We start from the raw sequence: 25,117 nt of genomic DNA on the forward strand, positions 1-25,117 counted from the left end.
TTAATGTCGTTTGAGTTTCTTTCGTTGAGCTTTACTTAATTATTGCGACCATGTTATATGATTTAAAGTGTGGGAGACCTTTATATATGGCGAAAATAAATATTATTCGCTGTCTTTGCTCTGGTTCATAACGCGACTGACGCATTATCGACAAAATACAGTTTTAATTGGCTTAGCCTTTTCTGTGTTCAAAAGTGGTATGTAACGTTCTTCATCACAGGAGCACTTTAAGTCGGATGCTAGATCTTTTAAAAGTAAGGTATAACCACTATTTGGGGGTGAAACGTGAAATCGGAGAGATCCTATGTAAAAATGGGAAAGATAAAGTGTTTGATATGAGTTTACCCAAAACCTATTTATTACCGAATAAAATGTTCTATTGAAGTATCTGTGAGATTAACTAATACAAATGCTTGCTTGTGTTTATATGGCGACAATGTGACAATCAAAGAAGTTTTTAACTGCACATCAGATTTCAGGAGTTTCTTATTTACATTTTAGGCTAGGTAAGATAATATATTTTACATACCTATAATTAAATGTTAACCGCCGCGTTAATAATAATCAGTATTTACTTTATGCCTTCATCACGTGTGTTTTGATTGAACAATAGGAATATCAGGATATAGATGTGTATGATGCGTACAAATAAAATATTTCTCATGAAATAAGTATATCTGCACAGCGTTCTGCACAACTACGTTGTGAACACAAAGTGACACATCCGGCAAACTTTGACATCATTCAAAAAGTCTTTTCCTATCACGGCTCACTACTTCTGTAAAAACAATTTGTTTGATATTATTTGTAGCCTACATGGAATTGTGATAGTAGTTTGAGAGTAATGCGACCATTGTGTTTTATTAACGAGTACAAGCCTAGCATACTAGTTAATGTTTTAGTTGTGTGTGGTTGCTTGACCAGGGAAATTGATTTATAAGGGATTATATAGTGATTCAGATTCACTGACCTACAGAGTGTTACGGAGTATGACGAAGTGTTTCTACAATGTTTACTAGCCTAGAATCTGCACCACGGTATTCGTAATGAAAGGTATGTACAGATATTCAACTAACAATAGGTTATATTCTAGATGTTCCCGTTGTAAGTTAACCTTAATTGACTGGTATTATGCTTTATATACAATCTTATTATAACATCGTCGACCAGTAATCATATGTGAGTACAGTACGACTGAATCATTGTTCAAAAGATACAATAAGCACCAGAACAGGGGTTGTGGTGAGGGAATAGGGGGTTGTGTTGAGGGGGTGGGGGGTTTGGGGGAAGAGGAGTTTGGTTTTTCTGTGTTAACCTTACCTTTGAACCATGGTTGTATTAGTAAGAACTGGAGAATCAAGAATAAAGAGAGGTCGGCAAACACAATAGAGTATAATTTAGTGAATCATAAGAAACATTTGAATCATTTACATTTTTTCGGGGTCAATGCAGCAGGCATATTGACGATATGTTTAGTTCATTCTATTAGTATGGGTCTAGTTTTCATAAACCTATATTCCAACAATTGATAGATCATCACGTCTAGTTTAATTCATAGTACCTTAAAGCTTGGTTCTGTCCAGTAGGACAAGTATAATTTGACCAATCACAAGCAATGAAATATCGAACTATTTACTTATTATTGGTCAACTCGTTTGCGTTGCAGTTTTTACGTCCTTGCGTTGCGCTATAGGAGGCAAAGAGGCATACATATACTGTTTGAAATAATCATAAATAAAACACTGTTATTGTTTATTAGGGGAGAGAGGTACGGCACGTATTAGTTATAGGCTACATGCCAGACTTGTTTAAAATAGGTCTAATAAACAGTACAGATAACCAGAGTGGTTGTAGTATATCTTTTCTAAATGTAACTAATCTATGTTGTACTATAAGGCTTACTTAACTCTAATAATGTGAATGTGGTTTAAGTTTTCTTTCCTTATTGTTTACGGTACTTATTAACACTTTAATTTTCATTTTGCATACTTTAACGAAAAAGGTGTAAATTATGTTTTTTCCATTTGCAACATGATACCGTCATAAAATTCTAATTCGTCTAGAAAAACTAAAAAAATCCAAAGAAAGTTATCACCGTAGACGTATTAGGTAATGATACTTCTTCTACGAACGTAACATAACCACTAACGTAATATCATGTTGTACATTTACTTATTTTGTCCATGGCAATACCAAATAACCACTATGTAACATTAACCACTTGTTTTCCATTAGGACATATTATTTCTCAATAATAATCGATCCATCGTTTGTGATTGGTCTAATTATTGCTTGCGTTAAAATACGTACCACCATGGTGATACACACCTCTTTTTGTGTAAATTAAGCCCTTTTAAGAAAATCTATTTTGCGTGAATTTAATATTGTGTATACTGTTATATCATTATCTTTGTAGAGATATTCCGCTTGTACCTTGTAGTAGGTCTACACATACATTAGCTAGGCTAATCATTTAACTGGCATGGGCCAATGTGTTTCCTACTATTGAATGATACTCACGTCGACGTCAAATAATTATAGGAGACTGCTCAAAATCTTGCATTGAAATTAAATCGAATTAAGCACTTGACCTAATAAAGCATTCAATTCGAATCTTAACACGAATGAGGTATTTACATGCTTTCAAATTTGAACTAATTTCAAACTGCTTAGGGGTCTTCGGTTATTATCCAATCCATAAAGCATCAAAAGAAGATAGAGACACCTTTCTTCTAAAACCGAAAGGTCTAACACATCTATGAATCAATGAAAAAAGAAATTACAATAGGCCTACATTCCAATTTAAAACATGGAACATTAACATCTCTTTTACCCCGACATTTTCTTCTGATCATTTATATTGGAATAAAATCTTTACATCTAAGTGTTAGCTACTTTTCTTTTTTAAATTGACTTCTTGTATGGATGAACTTAATGACTAATTGTTTTTTTTTCTTTGACAAATTAAATGTAATTGCATGGTACTGTCAAAAGGTGGAAATTTGGAAAAAGATGCAAGATGAACTTCCTCAAGTTTAGGTCTACATTCATTATTTTTATTGCCATTTTTTAATATACCAAACTTTTCTGTCTAGACTGAACATTTATTATTTTTTCAATAACGGTTTTTCTTTATTTTGATGTCTGTTCAACATTATAATCTGTTTAGAAACCAACTAATCTTTGTTAGCCCCTTCTCACTGCATTATAGTTATATATCGTTTAAAGATGTATTGTCCCCCTGAAAAATAATTTTAAACATTTTGTTTGTTGCGTATGCCATTGTAATGTCACATAATGGTTATCCACTTTGACCAAAAATTGGATCTAAACAAAATGTATTTACCTGAAAAAACTGTAATTTAAAGCAAAAAATGGCAAAATTGGTTGCCAGCCAATGGATTTTTGGTTGAATTTAACCATTTATTATGTTATTTTATAAGTGAATTTTTTTCGGTTTTTTATTAAAACTACAAAATAACCTATTCAAAGTCTGATTTAATTAATCTTCATTTTTCATGTTTTTGAGGGACAATATATCTTTAAGATACACATTATTACTGTTACGTCACACATGCTTGACACCAAATTGAATGTCCTTATATCCTTGTCTTTTTATTTCAGAATTGAAGAATCCGCATCATAAAACATTCCATCAACAACTGCAAGTTTGACAACTGTATTATTTTCGTTCATTTTTGCTGTAATTGGACAACAACAACATTCATTACATCATAATGAAAGGGCTAACTATGCGTCTATTTTCGTTATCGATACTTTTATATTTGTTAACATATGCCATTGGATTTAACATTGATGTACGAAACCCATGGATATATTATGGACCAGCTAATAGCCATTTTGGTTACACAGTTATGCTTCATGAGAATTCCAGAGAAAAATGGTAATGTTAGGCTATAGATATAAATCTAACAAAATATGTGTATTCTTAAATCGACGACTGCAGTAATTAAACGGACGAATACTACAGAATAGGGAAGAAAAAGAACGAGTGAATCGTATACTGATCGTTATAAACGTTTGTACCAATAATAGGTTTACTATTAAACAACCGAAACCATTTGAAGCTTCGCCAATTTAAACAGTTATTTTATCTTATTTTATCACTCTTGCAAAATAAAGTTAAATTGGCATAAACAATGATTTATAGATACTAGCGTGGGTAAAGAGTTAGTTTTATCGTTTGTTATTTTTATGATGACTAAGTTGTAAACACTTTCGGAATAACTGTGACATTTCTTAGGATTTTCGAAAGGTTTATCTTTTTTTGACGAAACAGAGGCTTTATGATGTAGAAGTTCTAAACAATTAAACATAGGTTTTATACCTAAAACAAATACCTTCCAAGGCTTGTTTTTGACTTGAATCGAAAGTTCATAACTCGTAGGATCATGTCCTCTTTGCTTTACACTTTTATTATAGAGTTTAGTATATAAGAATTTCCTCACTCTATTTGAGGAGGAGGGGGGGGGGGGGGGTCGGGTGGGGTGGGGTAGTAGCCATGGATACATCGTTTTCATTGTAGACCTACTCAGGTAAACATTAATGTGGTTTATTTATTTTTCAGATGTATAACCATTTAAAATGTTAATACCCCATACGATTGACTAGACTTTAGAGTAGGTGCTCGACCCCCTGTTTTTTCTTCGATATAGAGAATAGGCTTACTCTTGAAGAAAATATGATGAATCGAGCAGCAGAAGTAAGAAAATGTTGACTTGGTGATACTACTTAGTTTTATAAAGGTTAGACAAGTCAGCTCGTGACTATACGACGTAGGACTGTTAACGTTTTGACACGTCCGAAAACGTTTGCATAAAATAATTACTATAACTAGTATTGGTGTAGGAAATAGTTTATCATGAGATAAGAACATTGGGATTTAATATTTGTATAAACTGCATGATGTTCTTTCGAATACACATTATCGGGATCGTCAAAGCAATTTTATAGGATTAAGAAACAAGGTCAATAATGTTAGTCAGACTCAAAATGATATAGTATCGGAAAATATTTAAGTCTATTGGGAACACTTTTCGTTAAAATATAATTTCATTAAATAAGACGCTCTCTAATTTTAATCACTATAGACTATACGTTTAGGTATTGATTGGTCTTCTTTGCTCATTGCCTTTCACATACCCCAGTAAATATTTCGTTTTTCAATAATAGATTATAATAATATTATACTGGCCTGGAACATAAAAATATTTCCCTGATTCCCTAACTTAAATTCGTTTTTATATTATTATCTGTTTCCACAAAATCGAACTAGTCTCAAATAAAACAGAAAGAAATGACCACCGGAATGACCACTTTTTTTATATTGATCTCTGAATAGGCGCCAGGGGTAGATAGGATTATTGACCCACTAGCGTCTCTGTAATCCCAAGGTTACAAATAATGAGTAGTGAAAGTGAAAGTCCATGCGCACTTCAGTCATCAGAAAAAAAAAGTGTAGGCCTACTTAATAATTTGTTATGATCTTTTCTTAATTGCAAAATGCACATTTTTATCGGGTATTATTTTATTAATTTGTCTTACTAGGCTGTGCTCAAATACTGGTCTTCAAGACCTATTTTTGACTGCACGACGGCATAATTCATTAAAAAATTTGCCGACAATGGATTTGATTTACATGATAGATTGCACCTGTTACTTATAAAGCAAAGTAAAAAAAATAATTGTGATGACTGTTTGAACTGACTTTTGAGAAAATTAATATTAATTATGGCGACCTGCAGTTTCTATCAAAGACTATGAGTTGTGCTTTAATATTAATAAGTGTGTAATGATAATATAGTGTTTTTGATACTTTTATAGGTTATTGGTAGGATCACCAAAAGATCAATCTATTTATCAACCATCTTTACAAAAACCAGGAGCTTTATATAAATGCTATGTGTCATCAGGGAGACAGTATTGCAGACAAGTTCAAATTGACTTAGTTGGTGAGTTTTGAAAACGATTCTACTTTGTAAACTTAACCAGACTCACCTATTTGAAAATAGGTGAGTGAACAATATAACAACAAACAAACACGTCAACTTTGTTTTTGTTGTTTCTCTTCTTCTCTTCTTTATTCTTTCTCCCTCCCTCTCTCTCTCGTGAAAACAAACGGCGGCGGTGCATTTTGTTTATGCACAAAAAGACATTACTTATTTTGCCGTCGGTATTTCCTTTGTAGTAATATAAGTTCATGGTGCCACATACAGCAAATAGCCGCCCTACTACTGTCTACCTAGGCCTATAGCTAGCCTAGGCTAGCCCTAACTAAAGTATACTATGCCTAGGCCTAGCTAGGCTAGTTTAGTAAGGTTATCAGACGATCGGGACCACGGACGATCGGGCCCACTTCAAGACGATCGGGCCGAAATCGTGAGACGATTGGGCCCATCAAGGGTGAAAGACGATCGGGCCCAGAGACGATCGGGCCCAACAAACAAGACGATCGGGCCCAAAATATCCTTGGAAAATTTAAAAAGATAATACGCGATTACAAACAACACAATAAAAATAATAACAATCAAAATCAATCACATTTATTCATAAATCGAGAGTATTGGTATAAGAAATTCTTAAAACCAGTTGTGTTATTGTAGGGGAAAATTATGATAAAATCAGAAAAAAACTAATTAACCTTTTTAATAAAAATCTTAATTACGCAAGAAAAGCACGTTGACACTAGCACGTTGACACTAGCACTAGGAATAAAAAATTATGAAATGTGGCACATTATTTTATATAACACAAAAGACTATCGGGCCCAACGCTAAGACGATCGGGACCAACTGGTAAGACGATCGGGCCCAACATGGTTCTGAAAACACTGGACGATCAGGCCCAACCGGTATGACGATCGGGCCCAACGCTGAAGACGATCGGGACCACGTTTTCTGGGCCCGATCGTTGGGCCCGATCGTCCGTGGTCCCGATCGTCTGTTCCCCGTTTAGTAATAGCGGGTTAGGCCTATTTTTATGCTACAGTACGGTAGCTACCCCGCTAAATATTAGTTATCTAGGCCTAGGCGTACTTTTCCTATACAAGCCAGATTTAATTAATGCACTTGTCAATTGTATGACCCACTATACGACCCTCCTTGGGAGAGGTGCGTCATAATAGATGCGTCATTTACAAATAATTATTGATGCACGAGTCAAAAAATCTAAATGTTGGTAGGCCTAGGCTTTTGTTGTTGTTTTTTGTTTTTGGTTGTTTTGATGTGACATAGCTATGTCACATCAAAACAATGATTGAGTGTGTAACTGTCAAATGTCCGTCACTTTACAATCCACCATATTAATGAACAACATGGTCACAAGACACAATGCGTCATTCATTGTTCTTCAAAATGGGCCAGGGTGCACCATGTTCACCTAAAGGTAAGTCACTTTTTTGGCGCAGAGGGGTGCGTCAAGCGTCATGGTATTCATAAGGTATGACGCACCACATGATGCACCTCTCCCGGGGGTCGTATGTGGGATACAATTGACAAGTGAAGTGCATAAAAAAAATACAATTCCGAATACAGTAAGGAAAAACAAATATAACAATAGGCCTAGTACAGACGTGGTCCTTTTTAAACAAGTTTAATGTATTACCTTTGCTCTAACCCTCTCCCCAGTGTTGGAAGGCCCTAGATTGCCAAAACCAAGGGTTTCCGGCCTCTGCATTAATGTACTGCTTAATATTTGTGAAAAGATTAACATTTTGGCACACATGGTGTTTCATACTTAAAATACATGAGCTTGAAACACAAAAATCGAAACACCGACTGGTGAACTAAAAAAGAAAATAACAGCAGTCTAAAGTAGACAATTACGTCATTATCATAACATCTGACTGACAATCGCTAACATTAACAAACTTATTGTTTTCAAGGCAATGAAAGAACTACATATGATGTGAGGCCATTGGTTCAGGATCAGAAAGACAACCAATGGTTGGGGTCATCCTTAACAAGAGAACCATTTACTGGAAGAGTTGCAGTAAGTCTTTTCATTTATTGAGAAACAAAAATGTATCGTAATGTGTGTGGTAGATGGTGATGGTATCCATATTTTCCTAAAGTCTGATGGACCCATGCCTTCAAAAAGATAACGTTTGTAACATTCCTTCCTATATTATATTGAAGATCACATACTTGTGCCATAAAGAACACTTTTGTACCAATGATTTCTTAATTACAGTACTACTGTTTCACCTATGTCTAGTAAATGCACAAACCTTAAAAGCAGCATATACAAAACATACACATAGCAATTAACAGTATTATAAACATAATCACCAATTTGGTGAGATTTTAATTTAAAACATTTTCACTTATGTTTTCTATTCAGCTAATAAGCTGCAGCAGAATAGCCTACAGGAAATTGTTGACCTTACAACCAATTATGATCATTATGGAAAGCATGGAATTGTAGACATTTGACAATCACTATTGACATTCAACAATAATAAGATTTTCCTATGTTTTATTTTATGAGACTGACACTATTAAAGTAGTATAGTTTAATGTCAAACTTCATACATACTTGGGGTGATGGTACAGTAGAAATTATAAAATGAATGCTAATGTCCTAAGTTTTGCATTTAATTTGTCGGCTGCCAAAACCACCTGGATCCACCTATGTAATTAGTTAAATGCAGATAGGGTCAACCCATCTCGAAAAGAAACCCATATAAGAGTACTGAAAAAAAAGAAGCACATGGTCTTCTTTTCAAAGTTTTACAGTATTTTTCTTCTACAGTATGAACAAATTTATCCTGATTTTTAATATTGTTTTAGCACAACCTACACCCATATGAAATTAAACAATTAGATAGAGGTACCTATCTCTGTCGAGAGAAATGGCCAAGTACCTACAGTAACCAAATAATTCTAACTGTTTCCATGCTATACAAAATGAAGGAGTATCTAATTGTTTGTATTAGTCATTGTGAAAATGGTGAGCAAACTTCATAGCCCAGTAAAAATGACATGTATTTGAAATCATGGTGATAGAAGAAGGCCATGGTGAAGACAGATGAATTAAAAGGACATTCCCATGTCCCATTGGTTCAATGACCATGGTCAGCTCTCAGTACATGTATCCTGAGACAGCAATCACTGTGAGATTATAGAATATTACATTGTTTTTTTGGGTAGTTGACAAAGAAATTTAATTACAAAATAGTAAAGTACCATAATACTACCATATATGACCAATTTTAATCCAACGCTTGAATATAAATTTCACCCCTATTATGCAAAATTTTGTGAATTTGTGAAAAAACAGCAAATAATATTCAAACTAAAATTAACTTTAATGTACATACAAAATAACAAGGCTTGTGATTTTTTGAAAAGAAAATTATTAATTTTCTTATTAGAACATGATATGATAATACAAATACAATGTAATTCATAATAACACAATGCTAAAATATTCATTATTATCAAATTTTTGTAATAAAGAGCAGACTATTGTATATCTAGTTTAAATAGCATCACGTTGGCCTTTGCATGGATACTCTATTTTAAGAATAGCTAGACTAAGGAAATTAGAGTGTTCCTCTATTATACAGCTATACTGTAACTGTACGTGGACTTGTATTTCCTCTTGTGTCATTCGCATGTATGTGCACTTGTTTTTCCTTATGTCACTATACTATATAGACAAAAACATAATGTGAATATTCATCATAACTAGTATGCTTTCTGAAATGAAATTATATAATTTCTTCTTTTCACAAATTGCCTATGTAACTTGCAAAACATTACAGACATGCAATGCATACAAGATAAAACAGTACCACCCGACCACACACAGAAAGTCAATCTCCCCCAAACCTATCTACTGCCTGCATTGAAAAACTTTTAATTCAAAAGTTAATGAATGTTATTCATTATTTATATTCAATTAATCCGATCCGAATAAAATAAAAAAAATTAGCGCTTCCAAATAATCATAATTTGATATTGATTCATGTATTTCTTTCTCAACAGGTATGTGGTCATCGATGGGCAAACACGTTTTATGCAGATGCCATTCTACCAAATGGTGTCTGCTACAAGTTAGATTCAGCATTAAACTATATGACAGTAGAAAAGATAAGGCCATGTCTCACAGGTAACTACAGCATGTCTAAGAATGTGTTTCTGATGAAAAAAGCAAAAAAAAAAAAAAACCAAAAACACAACACTATAATGACTAACCCTAGGCATGAATACACTTTAGTATTCCTAACCCTTAAATAATCAACCTAAATATCTGAAGCGCCCTAACCCTAACCTACACGTGAGTAGTACACTAAAAATGTATGTTAGTTTGGTGTGTGCAGTGTATATTAGGAACGATAAATACTAATTACCTGAACTAGTATCTGTTAATCTAGTGCCCTTCAATTGCGTTTCTTTTAAACTTTTGTTCTCAAGGGAAACTGCTTTTCAAAACATTGACCTCGTTGATATACGTCATTAGCGGTAAAGTTGAAAAAGCCCTAAATAATCGTTCTTTGTGTTGCAAACTGCAACACTATCATTAGACCTGTCTCTGAAGAAAATGACGTTTATTTCACCCACTAAAATTGGTGTTTGAAGAAATACAAAGTCCTTATAGTCAATCACACTATTTATTACTAATCCTAGATCAAGTTCATCTATTAGTATTATCAATAAATCTTTCCAGTTTTTAAGCGCCATTCCACTGATCATTGCTCATAGCGCTGTCAAAAAGTATTTAGAAGTGAAATTGTCCTAAAGATGTCGAGTTTCTTGTAAAGGCAGATTGTTCCAGAGTCTAGCCCCCAACAGTACTGAAAGTACTGTACACTGAGTCTGGGTGTAAAAAATGTAATGCAGTACACAGTGTGGGATAGATTGTCGTAAAAAGCTCATAGTCAAAAGATAACCAATTGATTTACTCTGTCTTGTACAGTCATAGTAAATTACTGCATTTAAATAGAAAGTCTTATGGATTTACACTCAATTTGTAATTATAATCTCAAGCATAATGTACTGTAGTTCTAGTTCTGCCTGCTTATATCTCTCACCACCCACACAATGCCAGGCTGTCCTGAACAACATTTTCAACATTTAGTATTAAAACTGCTTAAATATTAGTGTAAAATAGTCCATATTAAAAAATAGTTTAATTGAATAATATTTCTTTCATTTAATCCACAAATTCTAGTAGGTCTACACAAAATGTTGTACAAATGTATTTTTTCTCTTTAAATAATTTAATTAGCAATATTCGGCAATCTGCCAACTATTAGAATTCACAATAATTGTTTAATTAAGTATCATAGATATCAGAGACAGACAGTATAATTGTGGGTTTTCATTGTTAGGGCTCAGTAAATTTCATGTCATTATCACATTTTTGTCAAAACATGGTTCTTGTGACCTGTTCTCACAGTAGTAAAGTTGAAAAGAAACAGCATAGTTGTTAGGTTTTAGCATCCCATTGTCTACTACATAGTCACTTGAATAATTAGACCAAGGAGATAATATTAGGCTCACAAATTAAACCTTAAACAAACAAATAAGTGTTAATACTGATATTGTAGTTCAATGGTAGAAATCCTTTCTGTTATTGAAATGTATTCCTTCCATTGAATGAACTCAAACATACTCATGTGACATTAGTAATTTTGTTCCATTCAACAGATTAAGTCATTCAAATGGCAAACTTGTAGAAACATTTCTGTCACACAAAACAGGTTAATAATTAATGTTCTGTATGTAACAATTACATTGTAAACCAACATGTATTGTGCATTTTCTATAGTTCTTCTGATCTGCGCCAATTGAAGCACCAGCTTTTTTGAGTAGCCTACTGAAGCCTTTAATCCAATTCAAGTATGGAATGTGGTGATGATCCAAACTGAAAAATATCATGAAATGAATTTAGGTCATTCAAAAAGCAGTGCTTATAGTACTGTACATTAGAGCAGTACTACTAGACAGAATAAAGCACAGATTTTTGTTCAAGTATTCCCTTCTAATTGTATTTCTCGTATCATTTAATGCTAATGATATCCATGTTGGAAGTAAGATGCTAAGTAAGATATAGGAAAACTCTTAATCTTGTATTTAATTTGATATTTAGAGGGCACATATGGTAACAGTTGCCATACCAACTAGTACTATACATTTAATAAATACTGACACAAATGTAACACAGTTCACTTGAATAAAATAGAAAGTAACATTATAAGATGAAAGTCGATTGAAAGTACTTTACAGTACATTCAAAAGGGAACATGTTAATTAATAATTGATCTGTATTGCAATGGTCCTCATCAGATTCTATGTTCTATATGTTGTGTTGTATTAGGAAAGTTCCATAGTACAGTATCATGTTTTTCACATGTTATAACTGTATCATAGGAATTTGTATTGTTGGTTAAGATTAGGGTAAACCAGTATCACATGTGATTTTGTATTTAGAAACTTGTCTCATGATAATTATGTACTCTAGTGGGTAGTTTTACCTTAATTTTCTTTGTTTTCTTTGATCGTACAGAAACACAAATCAAAGCTGATATAAATGGAAGAGGCATTCCATGGCATGGTTGGTGTCAGGCTGGATTCAGTGCTGAGTATTCAATTGATGGCAACACTCTCATCCTTGGAGCAGTTGGATCACTTGCTTGGAGAGGTATGCATTACCTAGTTTTATAACAAACCTAGAATAATTGTATTATAAAAACAATAAATTATTTTTGTTTTTTGAAATCTGGACTTGCAGTACTTTTACTGTTTCATTCTAACATTTATTAACTAGTACTTTTTAATAACCTTTTTTCTTCTCTTGTATAAGTAAAAAACATTTTTGACATTTTGTCAAACTTTGGTTAAATCTAAACATTTTGTACGGTGGCCTATAAGTGTCACGGCAACTTTCAAAAAATATCACGGCAACTTTCAAAAAAAGCCACGGCAATTTGAAAAAAGCCACGGCAATTTGAAAAAAGCCACGGCAAATTAAAAATAAAACATCACGGCAAATTAAAAATAAAACATCGCGGCAATTTAACAAAAATACCACGGCAATTTAAAAATGAAACACCACGGCAAATTAGTATTGAAACACCACGGCAAATTAGTAATGAAACACCACGGCAAATTACAGAATGCCACGGCGGAAGTGAGTTACCACGGCGGAAGTGAAACCTTTGGAATCTTCGATTTTTTCTGAGGTAAGTAATTATTTGTGCATTGAAGTAAATATTATTATATTAATTTATTATATTTAACTGCAGCATTTACGTGTTTATTGCACTAGGCCTAGCTATGCCAACTACTAGCCCTAGGCCTTAGGCCTACAGTAGTAGCTAGGTCTACTGTAAAAAAAACTTGTTATATAAAAAACAGATTACTGTAAATATATTAAAACATTGTAGAATGTTATAGGGCCTAGGCCTACCTTGTAATAATTAGGCCTATGGTCTAGCCCGGCCTAGAAAGTTCAAGAAGAGTACAATAAACACGTAAACTGCTGCAGTTAAATAAATTAATATAATATTTACATCAATGCACAAATAATTACTTACCTCAGAAAAAATCGAAGATTCCAAAGGTTTCACTTCCGCCGTGGTAACTCACTTCCGCCGTGGCATTCTGTAATTTGCCGTGGTGTTTCATTATTAATTTGCCGTGGTGTTTCAATACTAATTTGCCGTAGTGTTTCATTTTTAAGTTGTCCTGGTATTTTTGTTAAATTGCCGCGATGTTTTATTTTTAATTTGCCGTGATGTTTTATTTTTAATTTGCCGTGGCTTTTTTCAAATTGCCGTGGCTTTTTTCAAATTGCCGTGGCTTTTTTCAAATTGCCGTGGCTTTTTTCAAATTGCCGTGGCTTTTTTTGAAAAAATTGCCGTGATATTTTTTGAAAGTTGCCGTGACACTTATAGGCCACCGTAATTTTGCCTATTGATGCCCTGGGCATTTAATATTCATTGGTATTTAATAGACTTTAATAGACATTCTCTTGAGACTTATGTACCTGTTCTCTGTTTGCCATCTGACAAAATGTTAGTGTTAATATTATTAGCATACAATGGAAATTGCTAAACCATTGATCATTAAATTGTTAGAATGCACTGTTTGTGTGTGCGTTTTCTACAGTAAAACACATTACTTGTTTTAGTATGAATAAATTACGTAATAATTAGAGCTAGTTATCATACTGTAGAAAGACTGTTGAAATACCACTTGCTCTAGCAACATTCTGATATTCTTTTACTATTTAGTGATGCTTTAGTTGAAATGAGATGCTGTTGATTTAAAAAGTAGTTAGACATTCTCTTGGTGCTACTGTATTATTAATCAAAAATTTAAAAAGGTTGTGTTAAACTTTTAGACATTTTCGATTGCACATTCAATTCCAATTATTTAGATAATAGTTTGTTAAAATAATTTTGGCATGTAAATGCAACTATGACCAAATAAGATGTTTAAGAGTGTACTACAAGGTACCAATGTCACATATCTGTCACCAAAGGCACTTTGCTATACAGAGTAGTGGGAAATGCATTAAGCCTCTTTGTTTCCTGTACCTTTAATCTCAATTGTCTTTGATCTATTTATGTATTTGACACAAAATCATCTGATGTGTCATGTTTGTTTTGAATCAAAAGATTTCTCATGCTAAATGATCCAGGTCAAATAAAAAAAAATCAATTGCAGTCACTGTATCTTGAATGTTTCAGTTGAGGTCCAGCAGTTTAACAACGAATGCAAGGCTGTTCTCTCCTTCTTTCCCCTCATACAGTAGTCTTATTCTTCCCTCTCATCCTCCTTTCCACTATCTTGCCTTCTTTCATCTGCTTCTTCTTTCCATCTTCCCCTCCATCCTGCTTTACCATCCTCTTCTTCCCTACTCCTCTCTATCCCTCCTATCCCTCCTTCTCCTCTTCCCCCCTCCTCTTTAAACAAAATACAAATACAAACAAAATAAGAAAAAGGAAATTTAAACTTAAAAGATGAAAAGGAAACACTCCCCTTCTCTCCCCTGCTTCTCTTCCCTCCTTTATTGCTGTAGGCAATATTTTGTTTATGAATATCATAGTTGTACAGATATTTGATCTCCGATTGAAAGTGAAGTATATAATGTTTACCCAGTGATTTATAAAGTTTATTAACATGATTGATACATCCATTTACTGTTACTATTAGGAAAGAACGATAAGATTCTGATGCTGATATAAATTGATAGATTAAGGATACTTGATTGAATAAAACACTACTGTACTAAGGGAACATACCACTTACTATAAAACATTAAAAGAACTAAAATCATACTGTTATTGCAGTGAAAAATAGTTACTGATTTTGACATGGTCCCTATTTAACAGTTTCAGCAAGTAAAATAAAGGAAAATACAAGATAGGTAGGAACTTAAAACATGGCAATTTGGATCAAGCCTCTATTATGTTATGGAAGTAATGCAAAAAAAAAAAAAAATGGAAAAAAATAACTGGAAACAATCTTTGTTTTAATATTAATATTTTTTAGGGTTTCTTTCCTGCGAGTTGCGAGTCGGAAAATGCAAGTTGCGAGTCAGAAAGTGCGAGTTTCGTGTTGGAAAGTGCGAGTTGCGAGTCGGAAAGTGCGAGTTGCGGGTCGGAAAGTGCGAGTTGCGAGTCGTAAAAGTGCGAGTTGCGAGTCAGAAAGTGCGTATTGTGTGTCGGTGTAAGCCTACTGTATATAGTACATTTGTGAAATGAACAATACCACCAGTGTCAACTGATTCTGTCAACTTTCTTTTTTGACCTTGTTATAAACCCAATTGAATGAGAATTTAATTTTTCCTATACTGACAATCATGGGAAATGATTGGTTTCCTAATGATTCCATATGGACAACCTTTGGTTTGACCTATGCTCAGTAAGTAATTCATTAAAATCTTTAAAATGAAAACTGTTTACATAGGAAGTGCATATTAAATTGAAAAATAATATTAATTACACATTAGTGATTGTGATAAATGACCAATGTTGTAGAGATTTAAACTGTTTAAGACTATTAATCAGTGAAAAGGACTGATTGCCTGGAGTTTTATCAATCAAAATAGTCACATACAAACCGTTACGCTGCTTTCACATCGCATCTGAATTTGGTACGGTTCCCTGATGAAAATATCATTCACATCAAATTCGAAAAGTGGGTGAATTACAGAAGAAAAACAAAAATATCAATCCGCGCGCAATGCATTTTGGGTCGCTATAATTATTAGAATCGACTTATTTTTCACATTTTTAACTGTTTTAAGACGAAAAAAGTTATCGCAATAGGACCATATAGTATTATTTTTACATTAAATATAGTTTGTGATCTTAAATTAGATCTAAAAAACGTAGGGAAGGGGTCTTCAAATCCGCACCTGATTCGGACTCCGAATTTCGGAACAATGTTTTTTGCAGCCAGCAGTGACAACTGATAACCAAATTCAACGCTCACGATATTTTTCTCTGGGCGCCTGATCGCATCTTGGTGCGAGGTGAAAGTAGCTTTAGCCAGGATTGTTACTCATGGGTTCATTTTTTTATAAGAATGGCAAAAAGTTTAATTAACATAGCTAGTTTTTACACCTATATACCATCACTTCTGCTGCTGGTTACTAGTTTGAAAAACACATTTACTGGAGGACTTCTTCAATCATCATAGTGGCTTACTGTAGCTTACAATATAGTTGTATACAACATAATTTAATTGACAGATCACAAAAAATCTAAAACATGACAAATAAAAAGTTAAACTGCATTTAAAAATAGAATTAAACAGTCAGAGCCTAAATAAAGCTTTTCCAAGGATGTATTTATTATTATTCAATATTATTTGGTTAGTTGGACTGTTACAATAATTTATGCTATTATTTGAAAAATTACCAATTTTAAATTGTTATGCAGATGATCATTTTTGTTTAATGCCAACATGCTATTACGTTTATTTTACATAGTTTTTTTATATTTTTATTATACCGATTTTATTAAAGGTAGGCAATAGCTTTGTAATTATTCTGCCGCACTATACTACCAGTACAACTATTGATTTATCTCTTCACCTTGGAGGTGAAATTTCCTTTGGATTCTGAGCAATCTTTCTTTTTTTCATTGTTTGAAATGAGTTAGTTATTTGTGATCTTTGTATGGTTATGTGAAGGCATTCTAATTGCATCTCATGCCTCTCTGTGTGTTCTTCAGTACTTTTACTAACTTGAAAGACTCAAACCACTTGACTGTAAGCTAATACATGGACGTTAAACACTGATTCACTTTGCAAAAAAGCAACGGCTATTTTTTCTCTGTAAACTATACATTTAAAGTTAATACCCAAGTATTTCTACTGTTTTTTAATTCAGTCATTTTAAGTCTATTTACAAGTAATTTTATAGTTTGATTTATGAACCGACCTTACAATGTATAACAAAACGAAAATAGTTTGCATTATGAAAATCGCTGGACAAAACCATTGTCTATATTACATTACATTTCAATTTATATAGCGCCTTTACAATGATCAAAGCGCTTTACAATGACCGATCATCTGGTGAACATAATTATTTCGGGAAAATATTGGTTTTCAATAGTTTTTTGAAAATTATAATTGAAGATGAGTCACGAATTGTGCGTGAAAGGTTATTCCAGAGGTCTGGGCCTAGCTTTGAAAATGAATGTTCACCAGATGATCGGTGAACACGAGGAACATTGAGTTAACTATAACCTGGAGTTCCATAAAAAGTTAGTTTAAAGGAAGCTGTCTACAATCATATTGATATATTAAAAAGATATTACACATTCCCTTAATTTTAATATAACTGTAAATAGAAGTGGACAGAAGAGAAATTAAAAGCTAGACTAGATATTCTTTTAATATTCATAACACAATACATATGTACAATGCTGAATTCAAAATGAAATTTAAACAAATTTATATTTAAATAGAGTACTTTCTCAGATTTTTATGCTAAAACGGTTTTTATATTATACCTTTTTATATTTTTTTTTTATACAATCTGAAGGTTTTTTTCTTGATATTTTATAGTTTCCATTTTCTCTATGTCGTTTGTTTTTTTTTTTAAATAATAAATTGTTTTATACACCTAAAACCTTTTTATATGTTTGTAATTGGTATAAATTTGTTTGTATACCAAAGATTACTTGTATATGTACCATAGATTCCAAACCTTAAAAAAAAAAATGTTTTTTTTTTCAGGAAGTGTTGTTTCTGTGACTGAGACTGGCATGGGACCAGAAATCAATGTTGCAGATGTATCATCATGGTACCCCTCTAGGGAAGAAGATGAAAGTTATATTGGTAGGTATCAAATTAAAATAATCGACCATTTGTTTTTTTAATTGATCTATTGAACTATTTCAAATATGTTGTTTTGTTTAGAGGTTTGCCTGAGAAAATGTCATGAGTGATATTATGACTTTCTACTATTTTTGAATTTTATGGTGACAGTGTTTTATTCTAATATAATTCTAAATGTGTTAGACTTACAGCAAATGCGTAATAGTTGACAAGGCAAGTCCAGTCATGTACAGGTTATTACATATTAGGTCGGTGGCTTCGCATAATGTTTAAGACACAAGTGAAATACTACAGATTATTAAAATGATTCATTAATTTTGTAGTTAATGATGTCAGTATTAAGATAAACAATGTCAGTATAAGAGAAAATAATGTCACTGTGATAATGCTGTTTTTGACACTTAGGAACCTACTAATCGTTAATTAAATTATTACTGAAAATTAGGTCACAATTCCATTTCAATATTAATACTGTTTTGCTGACACTTAGTTAAAGCCCTAGAAATGTTCCTATCAAATGATAATGTTTTCTTTGACACTTATGTTGACTAATATTATTAATTAAATTAATAAATGATAGTATCATTTAATAATTAGTTCACAACCCCAGATGATGTTAACACACAGTATTAATGAATGAAATACAAAACAGGTTGTTTATGGCTTAAAACATTTTTGCACTTTTTATTTTGTGACAGTGTCTTGTCAAAGTTATCTCAATTTACGAATTAGCCTAGGTTTAGCTTTTTAAAGTGAAAGTTTATTTCATTTGTATTGGAATCCTCAACTTCAATTTTTTATAAACAGATTAAAGAAAGCAGATCTCTGAATCTGAAAGTAAGACATGATATTCCATGTTCCTGTGTCTTGTCACCTTGATTTTGGATCTTAATTCTTATCTTTATTTGCTTTCGTCATAGATTTGTCCTATTTTCAGTAGAATTGTCTTTAAATCTTGTATGATTTGTGTGTGTACAGTAAATCAGGTTAATATTTAAAGTTGATGTTTAGATATATTTATATAAAAACTATTCAAATCATGATCAACTTTCTCATAAAGCATTGTGATTAAATTGATCATGATAATCAGTGTAATTAAGTTGGTCATGATCATCTACTGTATACTCATAAATCAGTGTGATTAAGTTGGTCATGATCATGATGATCCATTCAACTTATTCATAAAACATTATATTATATATTATGATGTTCATATTGGAGATCAAGAAGTAAAATACAGAATCAATTCAGCCAAAGGAGCATTTGCAGAGAATAGGGCATTGCTTACCAACAGAACGATCCACCTACAAACAAGAATGATGTTTCTTAATGGTCTAGTTAGGAGTAGACTCACCTACAGTATGGTTGCCATGCTTGGAGGGCAACAGGAAGTGAAATGTCCAAACTTAGCACAACATACAAAACCTTCCTAAAGCGTGGTTCCCACTAGCGACGCAATGCAAGGACGTAACGCAACGCAAGTGAATTGACCAATCACAAGCGATGGCTTATTCGCTTGTGATTGCTAACTGTCTATAACTTCGCTTGTCATTGGCTAAAACGCTTACGTTGCGTTTACGTCCTTACGTTACGTTCTAGTGGGAACCAAGCTTTAGAAGAATGCTAGTGAAAGAGTCTGCCCACCAAACCATGTAGACATATCCTCAGATGAAGAAACAGATGAAAACTATATAGACTGGCGTTACGTAATTGATAATGACGATCTCTACAAAATTACTGGCTGTCAACCGCTAGAAGAATATGTCTACAAGCAACAATTCAACTGGACATGTAATTAGAAAAGAAAATGTAGATCCTACAAAAATTCTTACTTTTTACACAACACAAAATAAACGAAGAGGTCGGAAGATACCATCAGTACTTGATAGAGTTGTACAACAAAGTCAACTTACTAGATGCAACTTCATTGGAGCCTGCTTCAACAGAAATTTATAATTCCCAGCAATGTTTTAACTGTATATATGAACTATTTTATAAGTTGTTTTGTGACTGTGCAATTTGGTAGTAGTCACTCTCGTACTGTACATTTAAAAGTAACACATCCAAATGCCAACTTTAAGTCAATGGCTACCAGATGTCTCTATCAGACGGTTATTTGAACCAGTACCAGTACCAGTATATTATGACAATATACTTATAGTATACAAATCAGAATTGCATAGATCATGATAAACTATAAATCAATATGAACTGTGAAAGTTGATTATGATCAACGTCTGATACCACATTATGATTAATTTGATCATGATCAACCATTAATACTCAAAAAAAATAATACTCAATCAAGTCACAAGTCACACACAAGTCACAAATCAGTTTATTTGACCCATAAAGAAAAAAAATACAAAGCAAAAAATATACAAAAGGACCAGGGAGACTTCCATTAAGGCCAAAAGCCGCCGCAAACCACCCGAACATTTTAAATAATATATAATTCTGTAGACTGTGAAATGTTGACCTATCCATAAATAAATATAAAATTCCTTTAGGCTTAACAGAAATGTTGAAATAAGTAAGATGAAAGTATAAAATTACAATTTAAAAATTAACAAATCATAAAATTAAAAAAATGTGATTTAGTTGTTTATGATCGAACTACTATAAACATGATCAACTTTTCTTATGATGTTGTTGTATCTTGTGGCACAGTGCTCATCATAATAATGATCTTCTTGATGAATTGATGTATCAATAGCTTATATACAATGTGTAGAGATTGTCAATTTGAGGTATTTGTGAAGTTGAGGTTATATTTAATATGCTATTCTTAATAATGATTTGTATTTGTATGAACCTTGCATTAATTATACAAACAAAGTTTATTTGGCAAGGATATAAGGATATTGTTCTTTAAATCCTAAAAAATAGCATGTTGCCAAATATTATGTAATTTGGCAAGAATATCAGGAGGATATTAAGTTAATAATAATTACATTTCCTATATGCTAACTATTACCTTGAAACAAATCAATATAAATCATTTACAATAATGGTTAATAAATTATTTTTCATTGGATATCAGGATTCAACATTTTGTAGAAATTCTCTGATTAAATTATCTTCGAATTAAGGATGATGATATAACATATTGATTAAAGTTTGTTATAATTCTGAAAAAAAAAGTTTTTAGTAAAATAACTCTTGTATTTCAGAAAAAAATATTCATATTGAAAAATAAATACAGTATTCAGGTTTTAAAGTCTTACTGCAACATATATTTTCATGTTGAAAATAGACAAAACTGTTTCCAGTTTTGATTTGACACACAATTTGATCATTATGCAATAAATGTATGTTGAGGTGTTAGGGTGTATCAGTTCTCATGAATTGATAAATCATAAATGTATGGCTAAATACTCGGATATAGAAGGGCAGGGCATTTCTATGTCATTGTAAATCATTGTTAATGTAATATGGCAAATTTCAGATCATTATCTAAAATCTGAAATTAATTTACATTGATTGTTTGCAGATAATTTGTTTGACTTTTTCATGTAGGTTATTCTGTAAGCTCTGGATATTTTGTAAGGTCAGATCTTGTTCATGGAGTGACCGGTGCCCCCAGGGCATATCAGAAGGGGAAAGTGTTTATCTATGATTTGGCTACATTTAGTGTACATACTGAATTTTTTGGAGAAAAGGTTAGTATCAAATATACATGTTTATAAAAACATATTTCCTATATTATTGTCATTTAATGTTCTGTAGTATTGCATTTATGTGAGAAAGTGTGAATAAAAAGTTGAACGCAAGTGAGTTGAAATGACAACGCAACAGTTTCGATAATCCATTGCTTATGATTGGTCAAATTACCTAACTATGTCCTAGTAGGAACCAAGTCTATGGTGGGGATTACATTTTAAAATGATTACAGTCAAACAAAGAGTCAACACACCTTGATTTGAGTGGTCTAATGATGGTCATAGATATCCATAGAATTGGCATAGGTTAAAGGCTCTCCTCTGCAACAGATTTTGTGGTATAAAAATTGTTTTTGAATAAGGGGGCCTGTATATACACATCTGGCTTTTGTGATAGTAGGGAGGCCAACGTGATGTTTTCCATCATGGGAGGAATTTTCTGTTAATAGTAGGCAACCATGTAAAATATCATGACAAAAAAGATAGGGGTGAATGCCGCTCTCAAATTTCAGCTCAAAGGTCATTTTGTGACCTAAACTTAAACAACCTATTGCATCTTTCAGAAGAGTAGGGGGTTATCGAGGTGTACTGGTCCATGTCAGCCCCTTTTGTTTGTTTGCTGCTTGACACGAAGAGACCCCTGAGGAAATGAAAGTTATTGTATGTCATCCACACCTGTGTTCAATTAAGCCCAAATGACTGCAAGACACAGATTATTCCCCCACACATTTAAAATAGACAAATACTGTGAGAGCTGTTGTATTGTTAGTGTACATCTCGGACCAAAAAAGTACTGTGTAAACTATTTTGAATGCACATTTGAATCATATCTGTTTGCGTCATAAAGGATTAGTGGACTCATAAGCGATAGATTAGTATTGTCTCAAGTTGTTTATGTTATGAAACACATAGCATTACACCAATTTTTTACATTGTGAATTAGTCATAGTATTTGAGTTAAGTTTCAGAGGGCTCACCAATGTTTTCTTTTTAGTTTTGCGATTTTTAAAATTTACTTTTTGCCTGAGAGTGGTAGTGTCATATATGATTTCATTTATTGTGGATCTATTTAATATCAATATTATAGTAATTCAAACTCAAACAACATTCATTATATATTTCTTTAATACGAATATCAGTATAATTCAGTTCGAGTTTCCTTTCATGTTGAATACTACTTTGTGTTTACAGATTTCTAGATTGTTAAAGGAATATAGTCTATTTCATGCCTACATACCTGGATAAACCACAATATGCCTTATGTGAAAGAAGTAATAACCTCTTGTTTGAAAAAATAGTTTCTTTTGCTATGTTTTGTACAGATGAACACCTATTTTGGAGCAGCAGTGAAAGGAATTGACCTGAACAAAGATGGTCTGACAGACCTGTTGGTAGGAGCTCCACTCTACTCAAACATCGTAGATGAAGGAAGAGTGTACATATACATGAACCAAGGAAGGGTAAGTTGATACTCACTCACCCTAGATTAATAGAGGTTGATAAACCTTAATTTTTAATAGAAGAATGAGAAGTTCAGCATTTAGAGATATTATATATCTATGGTGACATTGAATTGTGAAAATTCATAAATTTCAAAACATGTTTAAGGACAAGGGCAGAAAACACAATCTATGTGACTTGTTAATATGTTCATTAAATAAAAAATTGTCATATAATTCATTTTAATATTTGCGAGGAAACTACAGTAAGATACAGAACAATGATAATCTATTAGAGTAAAATTTCAAAATAAAAAAAAGAATTGGCACCTCAGCCCACATTGTGCTGTCGCCAATTGGAAGTATTGGAAAGCTATTACACTAACATAAAATGTGTATTGACTTTTTAAAAGGAAATGACTGTAATATGTATGTGCTGCAAAGCCTGTTTTCCCGTCGAAGTTATTCGACGCTATCGTTAAATAATCATCAATAATCGGCAATCTTCTACGTAAACATTGAAATGTTAACGATTTACAGTTGAGCATACAATACCTGTAATTTGGCACTTTTCCACATGGAAAACTATTGTATGGGGATTGAAAAGTGTGGGATTACCAAGGCAAGGCAAAATGTATACAAATCAATTAATGTACAGCATCAATTGGGTAGATTTACTGCCAGTGCCAGGAACAGAATGTTATTAAAATATTATGTAATTGAGTATAAATGTTCATTAATGGAACCAGGTACATATTCTACATCAAGGTTTCTATGTACTTAAACTTACGGTTTAAAGAGTGGTTTTTAGGCTATGCCTTTTTATGCAAATGTTTATTAAGTCACTTGGGTAAATTCAAATTTGATGGCATCAATACTCATGTGATCTCTCACATAAAATCATAGATATAGATAGAAATTGAGGATTCGACAAAGATATTTTTTCTAGATACATACTAAAAGGAAATAGTACTAGACATTAGAAAATCTTTAAATCAAAATTTGAGACAATCCTACATTGACCAAATCAAGTAGATGTTGTCTATAGGTTTTCCTTTTATTATTTCTGTTTTTTTTAATGTTGTTGTTTTAATCTGTGGTAGTCATTGTTGTGTTGTTTACACTTGTTGTCTGGAGGAGAGTGAATCAGCTACTTGTGTATGGATGACTACAGATTGAATATCTGGCTGGTGCATGTACAAACAAGGAAACATATTATTGTAAAAATTACCATAAACATTCTAAGATAACACTCCTGTATCTAGTAGTACAGACATGAACCTTAATTCCTAGACAATGCAAGGTATCTCATTCAAATAGTGACATCATCCAGCATGGTACAATTGAGACATCAAAATATCCTGTATAAATGCAATTTAAGAATATCTTTGACACATCAAGGTAAAGTACCTCAATGAGTAAACCACCTTAGAACAATGGGAATAAAAACAATATAGGATGTTCTTTATAGTTTATAACATATTTCCTGTAGTCTGGAATTATTAACACTAAATATAGGTGATGATTACATTTTATATAAGATTAGTACTAGTAGACAGGTTGTCTATTAAGGGATTACCATAAAACAGTATTACAAGTCTGGAAAGCATTTTACACCTTTTAGTTTGAGTCAATCAATGGCATACAGTACATAGATGGAATTATTGGCCTCAAGGATATCTTTCAG

General features: G+C 32.6%; 1 protein-coding gene across 2 annotated transcripts in view; it reads left to right on the plus strand.

Moving 5' to 3' along the window:
• The first annotated feature begins 741 nt into the window (after nt 1-741).
• LOC144840060 (integrin alpha-9-like) overlaps nt 742-25,117 on the plus strand; it is a 38,867-nt gene continuing 14,491 nt past the window's right edge. The window contains exons 1-10 of one of the 2 annotated variants that reach the window (XM_078695720.1): nt 742-1,053; nt 2,064-2,149; nt 3,625-3,904; nt 5,845-5,972; nt 7,904-8,010; nt 10,011-10,134; nt 12,535-12,669; nt 18,228-18,329; nt 21,849-21,991; nt 23,314-23,451. In XM_078695720.1, coding sequence (XP_078551846.1) covers nt 3,738-3,904; nt 5,845-5,972; nt 7,904-8,010; nt 10,011-10,134; nt 12,535-12,669; nt 18,228-18,329; nt 21,849-21,991; nt 23,314-23,451 — 1,044 coding nt within the window. In that variant the 5' untranslated portion in view covers nt 742-1,053; nt 2,064-2,149; nt 3,625-3,737. The remainder of the gene's footprint in view (nt 1,054-2,063; nt 2,150-3,624; nt 3,905-5,844; nt 5,973-7,903; nt 8,011-10,010; nt 10,135-12,534; nt 12,670-18,227; nt 18,330-21,848; nt 21,992-23,313; nt 23,452-25,117) is intronic. The other variant, XM_078695719.1, reaches the window with a different exon arrangement.

This window comes from Antedon bifida, chromosome 4 (genome assembly GCF_963402885.1).
Source record: "Antedon bifida chromosome 4, ecAntBifi1.1, whole genome shotgun sequence".
NCBI classification, from domain to species: domain Eukaryota; kingdom Metazoa; phylum Echinodermata; class Crinoidea; order Comatulida; family Antedonidae; genus Antedon; species Antedon bifida.